This window comes from Python bivittatus, unplaced genomic scaffold, assembly GCF_059951505.1.
Source record: "Python bivittatus isolate LINGU-HERP-01145 unplaced genomic scaffold, Pbiv_v1 ctg000690_np1212, whole genome shotgun sequence".
Taxonomy (NCBI): Eukaryota; Metazoa; Chordata; class Lepidosauria; order Squamata; family Pythonidae; genus Python; species Python bivittatus.
In genome coordinates, this window is record NW_028277096.1 from 16853676 (window position 1) to 16872156 (window position 18481).

The window sequence follows — 18481 nt, forward strand, 5'->3', positions numbered from 1 at the left end:
CTCCATTTCTTTTGTTTTTGTTTTTACAGAGACGGTCTTTAAGTTCAAAGCTCTTAAAAAAGCAGCACAACTGGCAGTTATCAATAGTCTTGAAAAGGTATGTTACTTCCCTTGCTTGTCATTTTTTCAGGTTGTCTTTGCAGAAACTTGAGCAGAGAAGTATAATTTCCGAACGTTGGAGTTAGAAGAGCCTACGGATGTGTTTACATGTTTCTGTCATATTCAAGTGCATGCTCGATGCCTTTTCTCCCAGAAATGGAAGGCCAAATTGAGTGAATATAAGCAAAGATACCCCAGGGGCTTATATATGCTGGGTCAAAAGACCCTTTGTAGTCCAATATTCTGTTCCTGCAGTGGCCAACTAGATGCTTCTGAGAAACTAAAGAAGGACGGAAAAGTAACAGCATCCTTCTGCTTGACCGTTTGGCATTGTGTGATAAAGTGCTTTCATTATAGTAATGTATAGCTCTCTTGACTCGTTGCTGTGGATTGCTTGCTCTGCAATAAACTAGTCTAAATTTTATTTTCAGACCATCCAAGCTGGTGGCCATTCTCACTTTCTCTGAGAGCATTTTCCAGTATTGAACTTCGCCAGCCTTTGCCAATTTTAAGTCCTTCCGATGTGTCAGCACTGGATGTGCTTGCTCGGAATTTGGAGAGTTGAAATTGAACAGATCTTAAGAGTACCAACTTAAGAAAAGCTGATTTGTACATTATGGGCAGAAGTCCTTTATTTTGTCTGTCCTGAATTCATCTTTGATCCTTCATTAGATTGCCTTGAGTTTTAGTATATCGTGGACTGTATTAGGGGGCTCATGAGGTTTTGTTAATTGTCATTGAGGAATTATCCTCAGCTGTGATTTTTGCTTTTTTAAATTATATTTTGATCGTTCTTGTTGTTCTTGTTGGTATTGTTTTCTAAATTATGTTCACTGCCCGGAGTTGCCTTGGGAAGATGGGCAGCTATACAAATTGAATAAATAAATAAATAAATTATTGAGGAAGAACTGAACAGGGCAGAAGAATAGCCCTAACCATTTTCTCCAAAACATGTTTGATTCATGCTTTTTTTTTTTCTAAGCAGACAATCCCTACCTTGTAGCCTTTTCTCCCTGGCTTTCCTTTCCAGAAGTGCCACTGAACTGAAATGAAATCTACAACTGCAGTCTCACTGGGTGTGGAAGGGGCCCCCAGATTCTTCCAGTTCTGAATCTGTGGCCAGAAAGGAGGCACAAATTTTATATAAGGGAAGGAGAGCAGAAGTAAGAGTTCAGTTGGACTGTAGCAGAATATTGATATCCAGGCTGGTCTTCATCTGTGCATAGTCTGACTTTGGTAGACCTCCTGTGACTGATTCATCAGCATTTGTTCATTGGAGTAGTTGCACAGGTGAAGTGTGTGCTTCCCCTTGTCCTGCAACCAACTGGCAAGGTTTTTTGGGCAGTGGGTAGGGAAGAAAGCTCTGGCTGATGGAAAGATCTCTTTTGTGGAGGTCAGATGGCTCCTTTGTTTTTTATGTTTGTCTGAGATCTCATTATGAACAGGACAGTGTCTCTGTACCGAAGAACCACACAGTTATTTTTCCTAGGACTTCTGTTTCTCAAAACTTGATTCTTCCTTCCCATATAGCAAACTATTTTTGCAATTGTGGTGGTGGGGAACCTGAAGAAGTAATTAAAGAAAATTCAAGAAAGAACTCCCGCAAAGTATGGCCAGAATGTTGGCGCACTCAGGCAGAATTGGACTGTTTTTTCCCCCCCAGCAGATTCTGAATTAAAAAAAATCTTGAAATCAACTGAAAAAAGTCTACCAGTATTCTTTGTGCCAGTTTTTTTCAGGCAAGGCATGTCTTTGCTAGCTGCCTGGTGAGGGAGGGGCAGAATAATAATAATAGTAATAGTAATAGTAATAATAATAATAGGATTTGTTGTTGTTAGGATTAGATTAGGTATCTTGTTTTATTTGTAAGTAGCCCCTTTTTGCAGTTCTCAGTCTTCCTTCTGACCATGGTTGCAGAAAATCAGCAGAGCAATTATTTGCACTTTGCAGAAGAAAACAGACACACTCTTGCATTATCCCATAAATAAATAGATGCCATTTAAAAAACAAAGAAAACCTATGCTGCTCCAACCTGTGTGTGACCTGATGCCATCCACTTTATAGTCCTTGGCTGTATCAGATGCAGTCCTTGGCCACAAAAAGGTTGCCCACCCCCTTTGTGTGTGTGTGTGCACCTTCAAGTCAGATTTGACTCTTGGTGACTGCCTGGACAAGTTTCTGCAGTTTTCTTGGCCACATTTTCAGAAGTGGTTTGCCATGGCCTTTTTCCCAAGGGCTGAGAGAGAGGACTGACTTAAGGTCACTCAGCTGGCTTCTGTGGCTGAGGCACAGAGTCAGATCTTCCTGCTCCTACTCTGGCACCTTAATCACTAGATCAACTGGCTCTCCATCCTTTATTAAGGGAAGGTTAAAAAAAGAATTGACTGTTTCCAAGAAAATGAGGAAAATTGTGGATGATAGACCTAACACACTCACTTACAATACACTGTGTTTTTTTTTTTTTATCAAACAAGAAAAGCTTTTTGCATTTTTCATTCATAATCTGTGGAGAAATATGTATTTATTATTGGAATTTTGTGTAGGTTGGTTTTAAGCATCTCTTAGCTTGCCTTACTAATGGAACATATGTGAGTCCTAAGAAAGTTATCTGAATCCCTTTTAGTTAGATTAAAATAAGCGAAAGACCAGAATACGAGGTCAGATGCTGTTCTTTTTGATCATATGCATCATAAGAGTACACTTTGTAAGTACGGTAGTTACATTCTGAGCTGATTCATGTGTTACAGAGAAAGTGGTGGAGAATTTTATGTGCTTTTGCCTTTCTGTATTTGCTTTGACATGTGAAATAGCTTTATATGTGAAATCAGAAAGGACATGATTGCATCGTTTATCATCTAGAAATGTAGCTCCTGTACAAAATGCATTCCTTGTATTAATTGTGCCTTATGACACATCTTGTCTAGGCATTTTGGAACTGGGTGGAAAACTATCCAGATGAATTCACTAAGCTGTATCAGACACCGCAGACTGATCTGTCAGGTAAGAGTTTATCCAACCAGAATGAGGCTTTGTCAAATAAGTTTTCTTTAAGTCAGTTTTGTTGCATCCAAGAGAGTCTCCCTGCATGGCCAGACTCATATAACTGCAAACAGAACCATGTTAATCATTTCTAGAGTGTTCTGCTTTGAACATTGTTTTGGGATGTGAGTTCCACAGTATAGAGCTCTGAAGATTCACCCCTCACCAGACCTCATTGTTTTAAGCTTGGTGAGTTTGTGGCTCTGTAGCTGCCGGGATCCAGTTCCTATCAGTCCCAGCCAGAATGGTTAGTAGTCATGCCATTTTGGTTTAACAGATCACTATTACCCAACATCTTTCTATGAAAAAAATGACATTTAAACTACTGTCACTAAGGCAAAAATGGTCTTCTGTGTTACATCTGGCATGCAGATCTCAAACTGATCATCTTTCCCAGTAAATGTTTTTTTAGAGAAAATGTTTGTATTTCTCAGAATCCTCTTTGGTCTGTACTTGGAAAAAAAAAAGCCAGGTTCAGTGTTTAGACTGTGTTGTGTTTTCTTCTTGAAGGTTGTAATAACTTAGGGCCATTCTGCCTGCCTGCCTGCCTGCCTGCCTGCCTTCCTGCCTTCCTGCCTTCCTGCCTTCCTGCCTTCCTTCCCTGGAGTCATGTTGCAATACTATTAATTATTGATACTGTGCTAAAAATGGGAGGGATTTCAGCTTTTATCCTGCTGCTGGAACTGGAACTCAGGGTGTTTTGTGTTGTCTCATTTCTTTGGTTTAGATTGTGCAGAGAAGCTGTTTGACTTGGTAGATGGATTCGCTGAAAGCACGAAACGCAAAGCAGCCGTTTGGCCCTTGCAAATTATCCTCCTCGTCCTTTGTCCAGAAATCATCCAAGACATTGCAAAAGATGTAGTGGAGGAAAACAAAATGAACAAGGTAAAGAAAGCTGAACTTACTGTCCTAGTCAGGTGCCTTTATATGGAGACAGTTGATTTATTTTAAAACAAACACACACAAGAGCAAGAAATAGAAATACAGCCCTGCTGGAGCAAGCCCCTGCAATCGTCTCTGTTGCTCTGTGCCAAGAGGTGCCTTTGGGAAGCTCACACATAGAATGAGGAGGGCAGTTTCCTTCTTCTGCTGTGGTTCTCCAGCAGCTGGTTTATAGCGGATGCTGCCTGCTGGTGGGTAAATAGCCACTGAGACCGGTATCCCTTGATAAGATATTGGGGGGAAAGTTACCCAAACCGCCCAGGGTCGCTCTGCAGTGAGATGGGCGGTGACAAATTTGAAATATAAATAAATATAAAAAATAAATAAAGTTGGGCTAGAACTTCTCCCTTCATCTCTCTATCTCAGAGGTGATTCTCCTCCTTCACCTTTTTATTTAAAAAAAACAAAAACCAAAACTGTATATTGAGAAGCATTCAAATGTTCTGCTTGCCCTTTGAAATTCTACAGTCCCAGCATTAATTAATTAATTAATTAATTAAATATATATATATATATATATATTTATATTTATATTTATATAAGTAATATCCAATTTATATAGCCACCCATCTCATATATATGACTCTGGGCAGCTTACAAACAGCAAAAAAAACAAAAAAACAAAAACCAATATAACAATTTAAAAACAAGGGAAAAAAACAATCTCAAAGGAACATAAAACCATAATAACATACATAAAACTCACAGCCGAGGTAATCACATCCACCAGTAATACTCAGTTCAGACACCGTGCTGGCTCAGTCTCACTCCCGGGTCCCCATGCCCATTGGCAAAACCGTATTTTCAGATCCTTGCAAAAGGCCAGCAGGGTTGGGGCCAGTCTGATTTCCTGCCTGGAAATGGAAGGATCCTCCCAACATTTGGACTTTTTGCACTGTTTCTTTTGTGGTTAACCACTCCAAATGCCCACATTTTCTAAAGACTTGTCAGTGTTTTTCTGTGAATCCTGCTTCTGTGAGCTTTATTTCTTTTACAAGAAGTAGGTATGAACGTGTATATTCTTTTCACTTTTCAGCTTTCCACTCAATATATTCTGTTTCCCATCCCATCCCTCTTTTTTCCCTGTTTATCCCCCACCAAACATAATTTTGGGGGTCACTAAATTTGTCTCACATCTTTAAGAGGTTTCTTCCCAAATAGTGATTGAAGAAAACATAAACTTGAACACATCAACAACAACTTGATTGAAAACATCAACAACAACAACCAGAGATGCCTGATTCTTACTTAAGCCATGTCTAAAACATGCCATTCATGGAATGCATACTAGAATGTCGATGCCCTCTTGTGGGAAATAAATATTCTGGTACATAGAAAAGTCAATATGCCGGTGGGAGGAGAGCAGTCCTTCTCTTTAACATGCTAGTTTTTTTCTTATGTGCAGGATTATTTTGTATTAAGGGATTTCCAGACCCCCTTCTTTCACAAATCTCCGTTAGATCTTAGATATTATTCTCCATTTAACCCTCCACCCTCAAACTTTGCTTTTATTACTGGGGTACAACAGTGCCAAGGTGGTTTGGAGGGAGAATGCGTTAGAATCCTAACCTTAATAAAAACATCCTTTGGATCTATAAATGGTGATCTTCTCCAGGCAGAACAATTTCTGTTGTGAAATTTGAATTTAGATGGAGTTTTAACTTATTTTCTGGTTCATATGTTTTGGACCCTACAGAAACAATTCTTGGACAACCTCAGGAAGGCACTGGCGGGCCACAGTGGAAGTAGGCAGCTAACCGAAAGTGCAGCCATTGCTTGTGTAAAATTGTGCAAAGCATCAACTTACATCAGCTGGGAAGACAATTCAGTCATTTTTCTTCTAGTGCAGTCCATGGTAGTAGATCTCAAGGTAAAAAAAAAAAAAGGAACTCAAGAATTATGCACTGCTTTGTATGTGTGAGATTTTGAACCATGAACTTTTAATGATTCTTTGTGGGCAACCCGCCAGATCCTAGCTTGGTATTGTGTCTAAGTTGATTAGTGGTAGTTAACAGCCACAGCTTCACCTCCTGAGATTCCTGGAACTGGGAGTGAGCTTGTAGTTACAGGCAGGAAAAGCAAGTTAAGAATTGCTTCTGATATACAGTTACAGTGGTACCTCGGGTCACGAACTTAATTCGTTCCGTGACTCTGGTCGCGACCTGAATTGGTCGCGACCCGAATCAAATTTTCCCATAAGGTTCAATGTAAGTACGGTTAATCTGTTCTGACCCCTATGAATTTGATCACCAACCGATTTTGGTCGCGACCCGAATCAAATTTTCCCATAAGGTTCAATGTAAATATGGTTAATCCGTTCTGAACCATATGTATTTTTTTTTTAAACCACAAAAATATGAAACAAAGTACAGTACAGTACGAAGAGGGAGAATGCTAATCTTGCTCGAGGTGACTTCTGGCATGGAGGACAGGAAGGCGGGTGGGGAGGCGGTTATTGTTTGGAGGGAGAGTCCCCCTCCCTACAGGAAGCCACGACCACGTGTCACAGCAGGGAAAATGGCCCCGGATCCTGTTTGTCACCTGATGCGGAGTTCGCGAACGGAAGCAAAATTTTGCAAGCGGTGCTGTTCGTGAACCGAATTGTTCGTGAACAGAAGCGTTTGTGAACCAAGGTACCACTGTATACAGTTGGAGACTCAAACTCTGGATAGGAGTATAAACTGTATTCAGCAAAAGCTAGGAATGGGTAAGCTTGGGAATTTTTTCCGATTTTAAGTTTTGTCTCTGTATATAATTGCAGCTTTTTAAATTAAAGCTTGTTCTTCCAAATATACATATGGTATGCAGTTCTATTTATTCTGTAAACAGGTTTTAAATAACATCATGCATTTTTGCATATTGTTTTAAGTAACAGGTACATTTTTATTACACATTTCCTTCATAATACTGCTATGTGCATCTTTGAATTGGTGAAGAACAGTACTGTATTCCAAGTAATTTAGACTGAACAATTATTATGTATTGGTTCAATAAACCTATTTTCAGTAGGTCTTTGTTAAAATGTAAACTGAATAGATTTCTCCCTCCTTCATAGTAAAAACTGCCACTTGAAGTAATCTCAGAATTGAGCTATTTATCAGGATGAGCTATTTTGTGTAAGGAGGATTTTTAGTAATGCCAAACCAAGGCAAGCTATGTTGCTGTATTTTTTAAAAGCTTTATTAAATTTTAAAAAACAGAAAGATAAAAACAAACATAAACTAATAATCAAGAAAAAGAATAGAAAGAAAGAAAGCTAGGGATAAAGAAAGAAAACAAAAGTGCTGGAAAATAGAAAAGAAGAAAAAAAACAGAAATACAAAAAAAAACTTCTAGCTTCTTATATAGCAGATATAAATGAAACATAAAACAACCTCTTTAAAACTACATCTTAACATACATGTTTTGCATAGTGTGTTAATTTGACTAATCATCAAATCATGATTTCATTTTTTTCTGTTTCCTGCAAAAAGTCCAAAAGGGGTTTCCAATTAACATTAAAGTTAGTCAATGTTTTTTCTCTAAGCAAAGCTGTCAATTTCACCATCTCAGCTAACTCCATCAACTTCACCAGCTGTGTTGGTGTATTGATTAACTCAAAAGTTGGGGACTTGTAAGCTGTTTATGGATCCATTATCTTTTTGTAGACTGGACTTGGCAATTTTTTTCAGCTGGAGTTCCACACTTTTAAATAAATAAGTAAATCAATTAATCAATCAATAAAATTTCCCAGCATCCAGGGACAGTACTGGCAATGACATAATGATTTAATTGGAAGTGGGTATGGCTGTTTGGGGGAAATATTTTTTTTGGAATGATTTTGGAATAGATCTGCAGTTTCTGTTGGGCCAAGCCTACCCAAAGTTGTAGCATATTTATGTGTTTTCTTCTTCTGAGACTTGATCACTGATCTTTGTTGATTTACTATTCTGTTTTCAGTAGCACAATCCTGAGGGGCCTGTGGGGTCTGGGAAAAAAAATGAGTTGCCCTCTTAAGTCAAGGCAGGAGTTACCGTGCATTGTGCTAATTTGCAATGTGATGTGTTTGGTTTTGACTTTGCATACAATGTGAATCTAGCCACTGGAGTATATAAACTGTGATTGATGGCTTAGTGTAATGCATGAAACTGGCCATTGTAGCATGTTCTTCAAGCCATACTTACAACAAACTGTCATTTGTTGTGATGCATTAAGCCTTCATTGAAAAACTTCCTCACCCTAAAGCTGCTGGTCCAAGAAAAAGGCTGTATGGGGGAGTAAATCTCAGAGTTTTAGAACCATGTTGCGTGGATTGTCCTATCCTTGTCCAGCTTTGCACCTGGGATGAGGTGCTGGGCTTGTGACTGTCCCTAGATAGACTGATACCTGGCTTAAACCAGTACAGTGGCCTGTATTATTTTTCCCACCTTTCCCTACAAGGGGATTATAATAATCCTTGCATAACCACCTTTTGTTGGTTCCCAGTCTCTTTCAACATTGCCCAGTGGTGACTGTAATAACCATGACATGTGTTTGTTGTCTTAAAGAGCCTGCTCTTCAACCCTAGCAAGCCTTTCTCGAGAGGCAACCAGAATGCAGACATAGACCTCATGATCGACTGCTTAGTGTCCTGCTTCCGCATCAACCCCCACAATAACCAGCATTTCAAGGTGAGGTTGTGGCTCTTTGGGTCCCCGCTTCCTAGCCTAAAGCTGATCCTGAGCATGGGATTGGACAGATGAGTCAGCTGGCCAGGATTCATGAAGAATCGAGAACTCTGTTTCCCAGCATTTGTTGTTCTGAGAATTTTCTCAAAATCTGCGGTTGAAATCCCTGCCTTGTGGGTGGGTCTGTGTTCACTTTGTTCTCACAGTGGTACCCCTTGTCCCAGTCTTGCCCATGTGCTTGCTCTGCAGAAGTTGCTGGTGGGTTTCTACTTTTGATTTCCAAGTTTGTTTCTGAAGGAAACCTAAATTTTCCCCCCTTGTTTTTTCTAGACTTGCCTGGCCCAGAATTCCCCATCCACGTTTCATTATGTGCTGGTAAATTCACTCCACCGTATAATTACAAATGTAAGTTTTTAAGATGTTCTAAAGTCTGGATAATTTCCCATATTAGTGGCAATGTAACTAGAAGGAAAGAAGGATGGGAGTGAGGAAGATGGGAGCTATTCATAAACTTTATCTGGGCCAGCATGTTGATCTTTAAAGGCGTTAGTATGTCACAGACAGAGTGATTTATCCATCCAGACCTCTCTTTCTAACTTTGCTCTTATCAGCTGCATCCTATCTGTTAGAGGAGGAGGGTGTTGGAGGACAGGTGAGGAGCTATATGATAGGATGGAGAAAGAATCAGACAGCATATCACCTGTGATGTCTGTGATGGAAGATGATGTCACCACCACTACCACCACTATGCCCTGCTTCAGGAAAACTGGAAGCGGTGGCAGTCATACATGGGCCACAAGTATGAACTCATGATCAACATTAATAGATGTTAATGGGATTTAATACAAGCATAAATATAATATTAGAGGGTGCCTAAGAAGCTTTGGGGTTGTGCTCTGAAACTGTCTTTCTTCCTTCTGATAGGCAGATTCCCTCTCTCATTCTGAACCATGGTTTAGTACTCAGCTGGAAGTATACTGTGGTCAAGTCATGGAGGAGACCTAACTTAAAATGTGAAACTAGATTTAAAATGAGGTTTCAGGTCCTACCTTATAGAATGCTTCCTGTTTTGCTTTAACCGTACAGACATAATGACAAGCAATGAGTTAAGGAGATTTAACATGCAAAAATTGACTCTACGGAGATTGCATTTAATGCTAGTGCCATCTCCTAGTCCTCAAGGCTGGACACATTTCTCTGCCCTGGCCCTTGCCAGGCTTTCTTTAACAGCAGGGAAAATAGCTGGGTGATCTTTTTAGAAGCTGCGTATGGCCTCACCTGTAAGGAAGCTGCATTAAGCAGCAGGAGTGATTCACCACCCTTAGTGGATGATTTCTCTTTGTTATTGCTGGCCTAAAAATAAAATAAATCACTATATGTTGCATTTCTTTCAGATTGGGTCTTCCTTCCAATTGGGAGCAGATGTCTATGGATAACTCTTATTTCTAAAGCTCTTGTAATGGGCCAGGGGTTAATTGATTATTCTGTTTTATTTAACTCTGGCGCTAAACTGTGTTAGATTATGTTATTTAGTGTTTTTTTTAATAGATTATGTATATGTTTAACTTTTACAAAAATAGTGGTGTAAGCCTCTCAGAGTTGGTGCTGATGGGATCAAAAAGGGAAATGATGATCCACATAAATAAATAGTCAATCAGTCATGTCCATGATTCCTTTTTTTTAAAAAATTGGACTCTGAACTGTATTTATTATGTAGGGATAGACTTAGGTTGCATGTTTAAGAAATAGAATTCACAGTTCCATGGTGTTGGTGGCTGTTCAGCATCTCAAAAGAGAAAATAGAATCTGCGTTCTTCGAGGCTTCCAAGAGACTTCTGGTGATCTGTCTAAAGCAGTGTTTCTCAACCTGGGCAGGTTTAAGATGTGTGGACTTCAACTCCCAGAATTCCCTAGCCAGCCATGCTGGCTGGGGAATTCTGGGAGTTGAAGTCCACACATCTTAAACTTGCCCAGGTTGAGAAACACTGATCTAAAGGATACTTTGATTATGTGACCCATTAGATTAGATTGCTGGACAGAGTGCTCTTTGAAATTCTCCTGTTGTCCAGTCTCTGCTGATATTTTGTCCTCTTCCTCATCTTAGTCTGCATTAGATTGGTGGCCCAAGATCGATGCGGTGTATTGTCACTCTGTGGAACTCCGCAGCATGTTCAGCGAAACTCTCCATAAAGCTTTACAGGGCTCTGGTGTGCATACTCCAATTCGTATGACCCCGGTGAGGCCTTGCTTTTTGTTATTCAGTTGATACAGAATCTTGAGGAAATGCGCTTGTTCCCTTTTTGATGTTCCAATGTTGCATCCAACGGTATCAGTTTTGTGGCCATTAAAAAAAGCTTTTCCCTTTTTTTTCCAGTGACCTTTCCAATGTGAAACCCAAGGTGAAAGAGCTTAGCATGTGGTGGTGGTGGTTCTCAGATCGTAGGCAAGAAAACCCAAGGGAAGCTAATAGCCCACGGCTACCAGATAGGCGTGAATGTTGCTGGTGGTTGGATCCCATGGCAGTTTGGTACCTATGAAGGATCAAGCTATAAGGGATGCTGCTCCTTCTAACATGGTTTCCCTTTCTGCTCTCTCTCATTTGTTGCTTTGTCTTGTGACCCAGAATACCTAAAAAAGAAGATAACTTGATTTGTACCTTCAGTAAAGTTTGGGGCATTTTTTAAAAACACAGTTACCCAAAATATAAGAGTCACCCCACAAATTGCATTGCTTGGCTCTGCCAGATGACAGGGGGGTTTGCCCTGGGCAAACAGCCTACTGAGAGCCAGTTTGGTGTAGTGGTTAAGGCACCAAGCTAGAAACTGGGAGACTAGGAGTTCTAGTCCTGCTTTAGGCACAAAGCCTGCTGGGTGAGTTTGGGCCAGTCACTTTTTCTCAGCCCTAGGAAGCGGGCAATGGCAAACCACTTCCGAAAAACCTTGCCAAGAAAACTGCAGGGACTAGTCCAGGCAGTTGCCAGGAGTCAAAAACTGACTCAAAGAGTCACACAACAAACAAACAAAAACAGCCTCCATGTCAGTAAGTAAAGCTGACCTCAGGGGTACTTGCTTCCAACCAATCTTACTACTCTACCCGTCAGCCCAGGATTAGTAAACATTCCGTTTGAGTGAAAAACATGCACAGCTCTCTGGCCCTGAGTTTGTGTATTCATACGGGGGTAGGGGTGGGGATGAATTCATGATTAACTTCCAAAACTATTATTGTGATAAATTTAAATATATTGTACTCATCAACATTTTCTATTCATTATTTGAATGAGAAGGCAGAGGGAATGTTTATCAAATTAGCAAGTAACACAAAATTGGGTAGAGTAGCTAATGTTCAGAATTCAAGTCCATTTTAATAGGTTAGAGAAACAGACCTAAAAGAACTTCTAAAGTTTAACAGAGTCAGTGCAGAGTTTTATCTGCCTTGGTATTAGTGCTTGCAAAAAGATCTGGGAATGGTAGTGGTTTGCAAACTGAACCTGAGTAAGCTATGTGATGTGGCTGCAAAAGCAGATGCAATCTTATCTTACTTCCACAAAAACATGGTTTCCAAATCATGGAACATAGCTATGCTTTATCCTGCTTTGATTGGACCCAGGGGTGTGCAGAACATTTTGTTTCAAACTATTTTGTGAGCAAAACGTCATGAAATGGATCTCTCAGGGATTTTCAGAAATGCTTTGTGCTTGAAACAGAATGCATTGTTTTAGGTTTGGCATAATCCAGTTTGCACTCAAAGCACCAGTCTCATACCTCAGAATGGGAAATTCACAGATGCAGACCTGAAATGGCTTGAAACAAAGTTTTGAACACCCCTCGTCTGCTCAAGTCCTGTGTCCAATTCTGGTGCCACCCCTTAAGATACATTTGGAGAAACTGGAACAAATTTCGAGAAGGGCAGTGGGGAAGATCAGGGAACTAAAACCTAAGTTCTTTGGAAATCAAAGATCCTAGAGACATTTAATTTTGGGAAATAAGGCAAGGAATAGGAGTACGCTAAGGTGCTTCAGATGCCTGAAAAGATGTCACAAGGAGGCAGCCAAGGCATGTTCTCTGTTGCTCCAGTGTGGCATCTGTCAAAAGAACGGATTCAAATTAAGGAAGGCAGATCTGATTTAAGCTTAGAAAAAAAAATCTTAGCAATAAGAGCAGTATCGTAGCGGAATCCAATTTCTAGACACTGGTGGGTCTTCCTTCTCTCAATCTGTTGGAAACATTTTAATTTCTGCATTGAGTGGTTTAGACTTGATGGTCTCGATGGCCCTTTCCATTTATGTTTCTGTGCTAGTTTCCGTCTTGTTTCTATTAATTCTTCATAATTGTTATTAATAATTTTTGCCTTTGTTAGTATATCTGTAGACTGACTTGATGTTTTCAGCTAGCTGTCTGTTTAGGTGACCTCAGAATCCTCCTCTTGAGTAATGAAAGGGATGAATTACTTGTGAGAGAGATATTGCATCAGTTCCAATTCAAGACTAATGAAAAAGAGACTGATAAAAAAAAAAAATCAGCTGTACAACTCATGTTTCAGTAATAGTGTCAGATGTGTTAGAATTAATAATTGGTATGCTACTTTTTGAAACAAATTCCATATTTGGAATATTTATTGCTTTGTTAATGGTTTTCTTTTTCTTAGAGTCTTACATTTAAAGAGAAAATGACAAGCCTCAAGTTTAAAGAAAAACCTACAGATGTTGAAACCAGAAGTTATAAAGTTTTGTTGTTATCCATTGTAAAACTAATCCATGCTGACCCAAAACTCTTACTCTGCGTAAGTGAAAATTCATTTTAAAAGAAAAAGTAGATTGTGAATTCTTTTTTTTAACACTCCTTCTGTCAAAAACATACATTTCTATAAAGTTAGTATAACATATAGAAGTAAAAAGCAGTTGAAGGACTTTTAAGCCATGATGACTATTTTAGGATGATATTTGTTGCTACCTGCTCTGTACACCAGATCCAGAAGTGCTGAATAAAAATAGTCTTAACCCTTAGAACAATTGGAAAAACAGCATCAGTTGAGAAATTTTATACAAAATAATGAAAAAGGTTAAAGTTCTTTGAGATCTGCCTAGGGAAGTTATGTATGTTTGCCAGTGAAAATTGCAGTGCGCTGTGAGAATAACCTTGGGAGACAGGAGGAAGAGCCATAGTCTTGACAGCAGTCTGATAAGAGAAATCCGACTCCAAAACAGGAATGGGGGTGGGGTAAGCATCTTAGAAGGGACCCTCCCTAGTTCTTTGGACCATAAAGGGAGTGGACAGGACAAGTGCTTTCAGACTTGCAAGATTCTGTTACTGTAACCTTACAATAAAGGTAGTGTTTTGGTTTCCTGTCTAGATTACCTCAGAGGGTTGACAGACATACAGACTGGAAGTTTTCAGGAGTCTAGTATATCCTTGGAAGATCAGAACTACTTTGCATTTCTTTTTTTTTTTATAATAAATTAGATACCATAGTTAATTAGGTGGCCACTTGGCTCCATCTTCTGAAAAGGGTTCTAGTGCATATAAACTTATTCTACATGATTATATGTTGATGAAGATTCTCAGTCATCCAGGTGGAATTATCTGGAGGTTGAGTCATGGCAACTGGACTTCTTTTCTTTTGGTTTGATATGTTTTGCTGCTTGTCCAAGCAGCTTCTTCAGTCTAAAAAGAAGTCCTTGGTGCTCTCTGTTGTTTGCTTGCAGATGTTTCATTGATGACTAGGTAACATCAGTGCTAATGAATGTGACATTTGCTTCCTATTTATGTACAGTAGCTTGTTGTATATTGTAGATGAACATACAGTGTCAGGACTGTAACAGCCACTATGTAGGACAGACAGGCAGAAGACTAGCAGAGTGCATCCATGAACACCAACTAGCAGTCAGAAGACACAGTGAAACTCTTTAATCTCAGAACACATGGACAGACTCAACCATAGTTTCAACTGGGAAACTGTCAGCATCTTAGGCCAAACTAAATCAAAAAATGCTAGGTAATTCCTGGAAGCTTGGCATTCAGACAAATCAGCCATCAGTAGACACATAGAGATAAACCACATTTATGCACCATTCAAAAGAGACAATAAAAAAGCTAAGAAGAAAACAAAAAGACCAGATATCCTCTCCAGCAATCTATACCCAGATAAGCAGGGATTAACACCAGACAAACAAGCAGAAAACAATACCCTAATCAAGGAACTACCAAGGAGAAAACCACACCCCTACCATCACTGGCAGGGCAAGCTACTGTATATAAACCCCACACTCACTAGCACTGATGAGGTTACCTAGGAGTAATGAACCATCTGCAAGCAAACAACCAACTCAGAGAGTACCAAGGACTCCACATTATGTTTCTTGCTTGCTGCATCAATACGGTAAGGCTGCTCAAAAGGAATCCATGCATTTCTTTCTCTCCCTAACAAAGAATCTGCAGTTTACAATTTGAGGTTCCCTTGGAATTTGTTTTTTAGATTCCCAGTAACTGGCTTGAGAGAATAATAAGACTAAATAAGCATGCCTGTTTATACCCATCTCTCAGTACTGTATTTAGTTTTATCGCACAAAATGGAATTACTATGCTTGGTTAAGATTGAATGACAGGTCAACAATTTTTACTAAATTTAGAGTGGTGGCCAGTTTAGACAATCAGCTCATTTAGATTAATCTAAACTACACTATTAGCTAATCTACATTTAGACTAGTAGCTAACCTAATTTACTCTGTTTCTACCATGAGTAGAAGAGACAGGGTTTTCTGGCACTGTGATTGAAACTTAGGCCCATACAATAACTAGATTCTCTGTTTTTAAATTTGTAATTGGTCATATGTGAGCTATTACAGCAGAGTTTCATAGGTAGGAAGACATAGATTGGTTCCATATAATGCTTAACCAGGATATTTAAACCATAGTTTGTGGAACAGGGTGCAGTGATATGGTTCAGAAATAATGCTAAGTCAAAATGAACGGGCTTACCCATTATTGATTGATTATGTGCCATCAAGTTGTTGTTGACTCTTAGCAAACACATAGATAGATTTTCTCCATGACGATCTATCCCTGACCAGTTCTTTCAGGTCTCCCAACAGTGCCCCCATCGCCACTGTAACTGAGTCCCTCCACCTTGCTGCTGGTTGTCTTCTTCTCTTTCCTTCCACCTTTCCCAGCATTAGAGCCTTCTCCAGAGAGGTGGGCCTTCGCATAATGTGTCTGAAGTAGGATAATTGGAGCCTGGTCATTTGTGCCTCAAGTGAGAACTCTGGGTTGATTTGTTTGATGATCTGTCTGTTTTCTTGGCTGTCCATGGTATTGTCAGGATTGCCCATTATAATAAGCCAAAAAGCAAACCATGTGTTCCAAAAGCAAAACTGATTGGGGGGACAAGTGTAGTGAGATCATTCAGATAATTTTGGATAAATATATTAATAGCTCACCTCTTCCACATGCAAAAATTATCTGGTTTATCTCCAGAGTATGGTAAGACACCATCCTCCCCCTGAGTTCTTAGAAAACCATTCCCATGAGAGAAGGCATTTCTGGATTGGATGGACAAACAGTCTGACCTGGTCTAAGTTTTTTTTTAAATCTCCTTTCTTTACTGGATTGCACCAGGCTTTCTGGCATTGTAAATCTTGGCTTATGGTTTAGAACAGTGTTTCTTAACCTCAGCTACTTTAAGATGTGTGGACCAACTCCCAGAATTCCCCAGCTAGCATGGAATTAGAAGTTTCTGATATAGAAGAGTGACTGATAGAGGACTGTGAAGTATTTCAGGGTTGAAATGTTCCAGTCCCAAAGTAGTTTGTTCCAACCTTGCCAGGGTTATTCCACACTGTTCCAATCTCAAAACAATTCTGATCTTTGTTTTGCAGTAGGAATTACTCATTTTAAGGTCAGAACAGCATCACAATACTTTTGGTAAGGTTAGTGTTCCAAGACAGGGCCATTTCAACTACTAAATACCTTGCACACCACTAGGATCTGATTAGATCAATGTTCACTTAGCCCCATTATTCTTTTTCTCAGTCTTTTAAGAGTCTGTTAAGGTCACTCGAAACAACACTTGTCACCTTATGTATCAGCAGGACCACATGAAGCTGTTAAAACAGTCAGTGGCAAAGACAAGACTCAAAGACTCAAAAAAAACCAAAATTTCAAAGAATCTGAAAGGAGCGAATACTTTTCCACAGAAGCAGAGGTCACAAAATGTGTAACACCTGTCTTTTGAATTGTGGTACATAGTGGTGTAGAACCCCATTTGAAGACAAATTGCAGCAATTCATGTAGATCCAGAGACTGGCATGTAATCTTTAAATTCAAGCCATCCAATTCTTCTGATTTCCAGTGACCAAGTTTAAGTAATAGGCTACATTGAATTAAACTTTAGGTCACAGTATGTGAAGAGATTCATACTAATCACAAACCCCATATAAAACCAACTCAACCACTTTGGCTGTATTTTGTGTAGCTCTTTTCATCTTTGTAGAATTCAGGGGGCAATTCTCGTTGATGAATGCAAGCCTCAGTGTCTCTATCTTGTCATACAGAATCCAAAGAAACAGGGGCCTGAGACCCAGAGCAGCACGGCTGAACTCATAACTGGCCTTGTCCAGCTTGTCCCACAGGCCAGCATGCCAGAAATAGCACAAGAGGCCATGGAGGTAAGGAAACGGAATTGGAGGTTACATCCAAGCTACTGCTTAGAGCAGAAGTAGGTTGGGACCTACTTACTCAGTTAATACGTTTCTAAGGTGTCAACAAATTTGGTTTCCCAGGTGGTGTACACATCTGTTAAAAATACAGTATAAAATAAACAAATCTACAAGAACAGTGAACACAGCAGGTAAAATCACACAAGGACAGCATTCAATAAATAAATTGCTCGAAAAAAAACACCTTCATCTGGCATTGATACCAGATGTCAATAACATTATGTTGATGATACATTATCTATTTATAATAGATCTCTGTGGATTTTTAATTCCAATTTCTTAATAGCAGCAACACCAACACACCCCACCTGGTTTTTACATTACACGGAGAAAGAATTTTGTGAGGAATAAGCTCTGATCTGATATTAGAAACAAACTTTTGGCTGCAGTGCATACTCAGATGTCTTGATTCTAAGAAACAGTTTCCCCATCTCCTCCTCCCCGAACCTGAATTTGTGTCTAGCTCTGCATGGTGATTCTCTAGGAGTATACAACTTTTCCAGGATATATGCATCCTTTGAGTGGTGTCCCAGGGATCACATCCAGAGAGTGGGTGGGAGCCAGACAAAAGCTCAACTGGGTTTAATATTTTAAATAAATTTTGTTTATGAAATTTAGCCAACATGATCATTCCCCTGTTTATGTGCTTCATAATTTGGTGTAGTGATTAAGATGTTAGACTAAGACTGAGGAGAGCTGGGTTCAATCTGTCCTTGGCCAGTAGAAATTCACTGGGTGTCTTTGGGCTGGTCATACTCTCAGCCCAATGTATCCCACAAATTGTTACTGGAAAAAATTCAGAAGAGGGAGTACTGTGTACACTATAAATTTAACATAAATACATATATCCAAGACCAGTAGAGTCCATTCTCTAATTTCCAGGTGGATTATGAGAGTTGTGCTCTGCTACATCTAAAGGGCACCAGACCGGGGGTGAGTGATCTAGATCAGGGTTCCTCAACCCCAGCAACTTTAAGATGCGTGGACTTCAACTCCCAGAATTTCCCAGCCAACTCCCAGAATTCTGGGAGTTGAAGTCCACGCA

At 39.6% G+C, this 18481-nt stretch overlaps 1 protein-coding gene across 4 annotated transcripts in view; it reads left to right on the top strand.

Moving 5' to 3' along the window:
* Nucleotides 1-18481, top strand: part of NF1 (neurofibromin 1) — a 197765-nt gene that overhangs the window by 25337 nt on the left and 153947 nt on the right. For all 4 annotated transcript variants that reach the window (XM_088152397.1, XM_007420379.4, XM_025164948.2 and 1 more), the window contains exons 6-14: nucleotides 30-97; nucleotides 3024-3099; nucleotides 3866-4023; nucleotides 5777-5950; nucleotides 8607-8729; nucleotides 9057-9131; nucleotides 10831-10962; nucleotides 13371-13505; nucleotides 17272-17385. In XM_088152397.1, coding sequence (XP_088008523.1) covers nucleotides 30-97; nucleotides 3024-3099; nucleotides 3866-4023; nucleotides 5777-5950; nucleotides 8607-8729; nucleotides 9057-9131; nucleotides 10831-10962; nucleotides 13371-13505; nucleotides 17272-17385 — 1055 coding nt within the window. The remainder of the gene's footprint in view (nucleotides 1-29; nucleotides 98-3023; nucleotides 3100-3865; nucleotides 4024-5776; nucleotides 5951-8606; nucleotides 8730-9056; nucleotides 9132-10830; nucleotides 10963-13370; nucleotides 13506-17271; nucleotides 17386-18481) is intronic.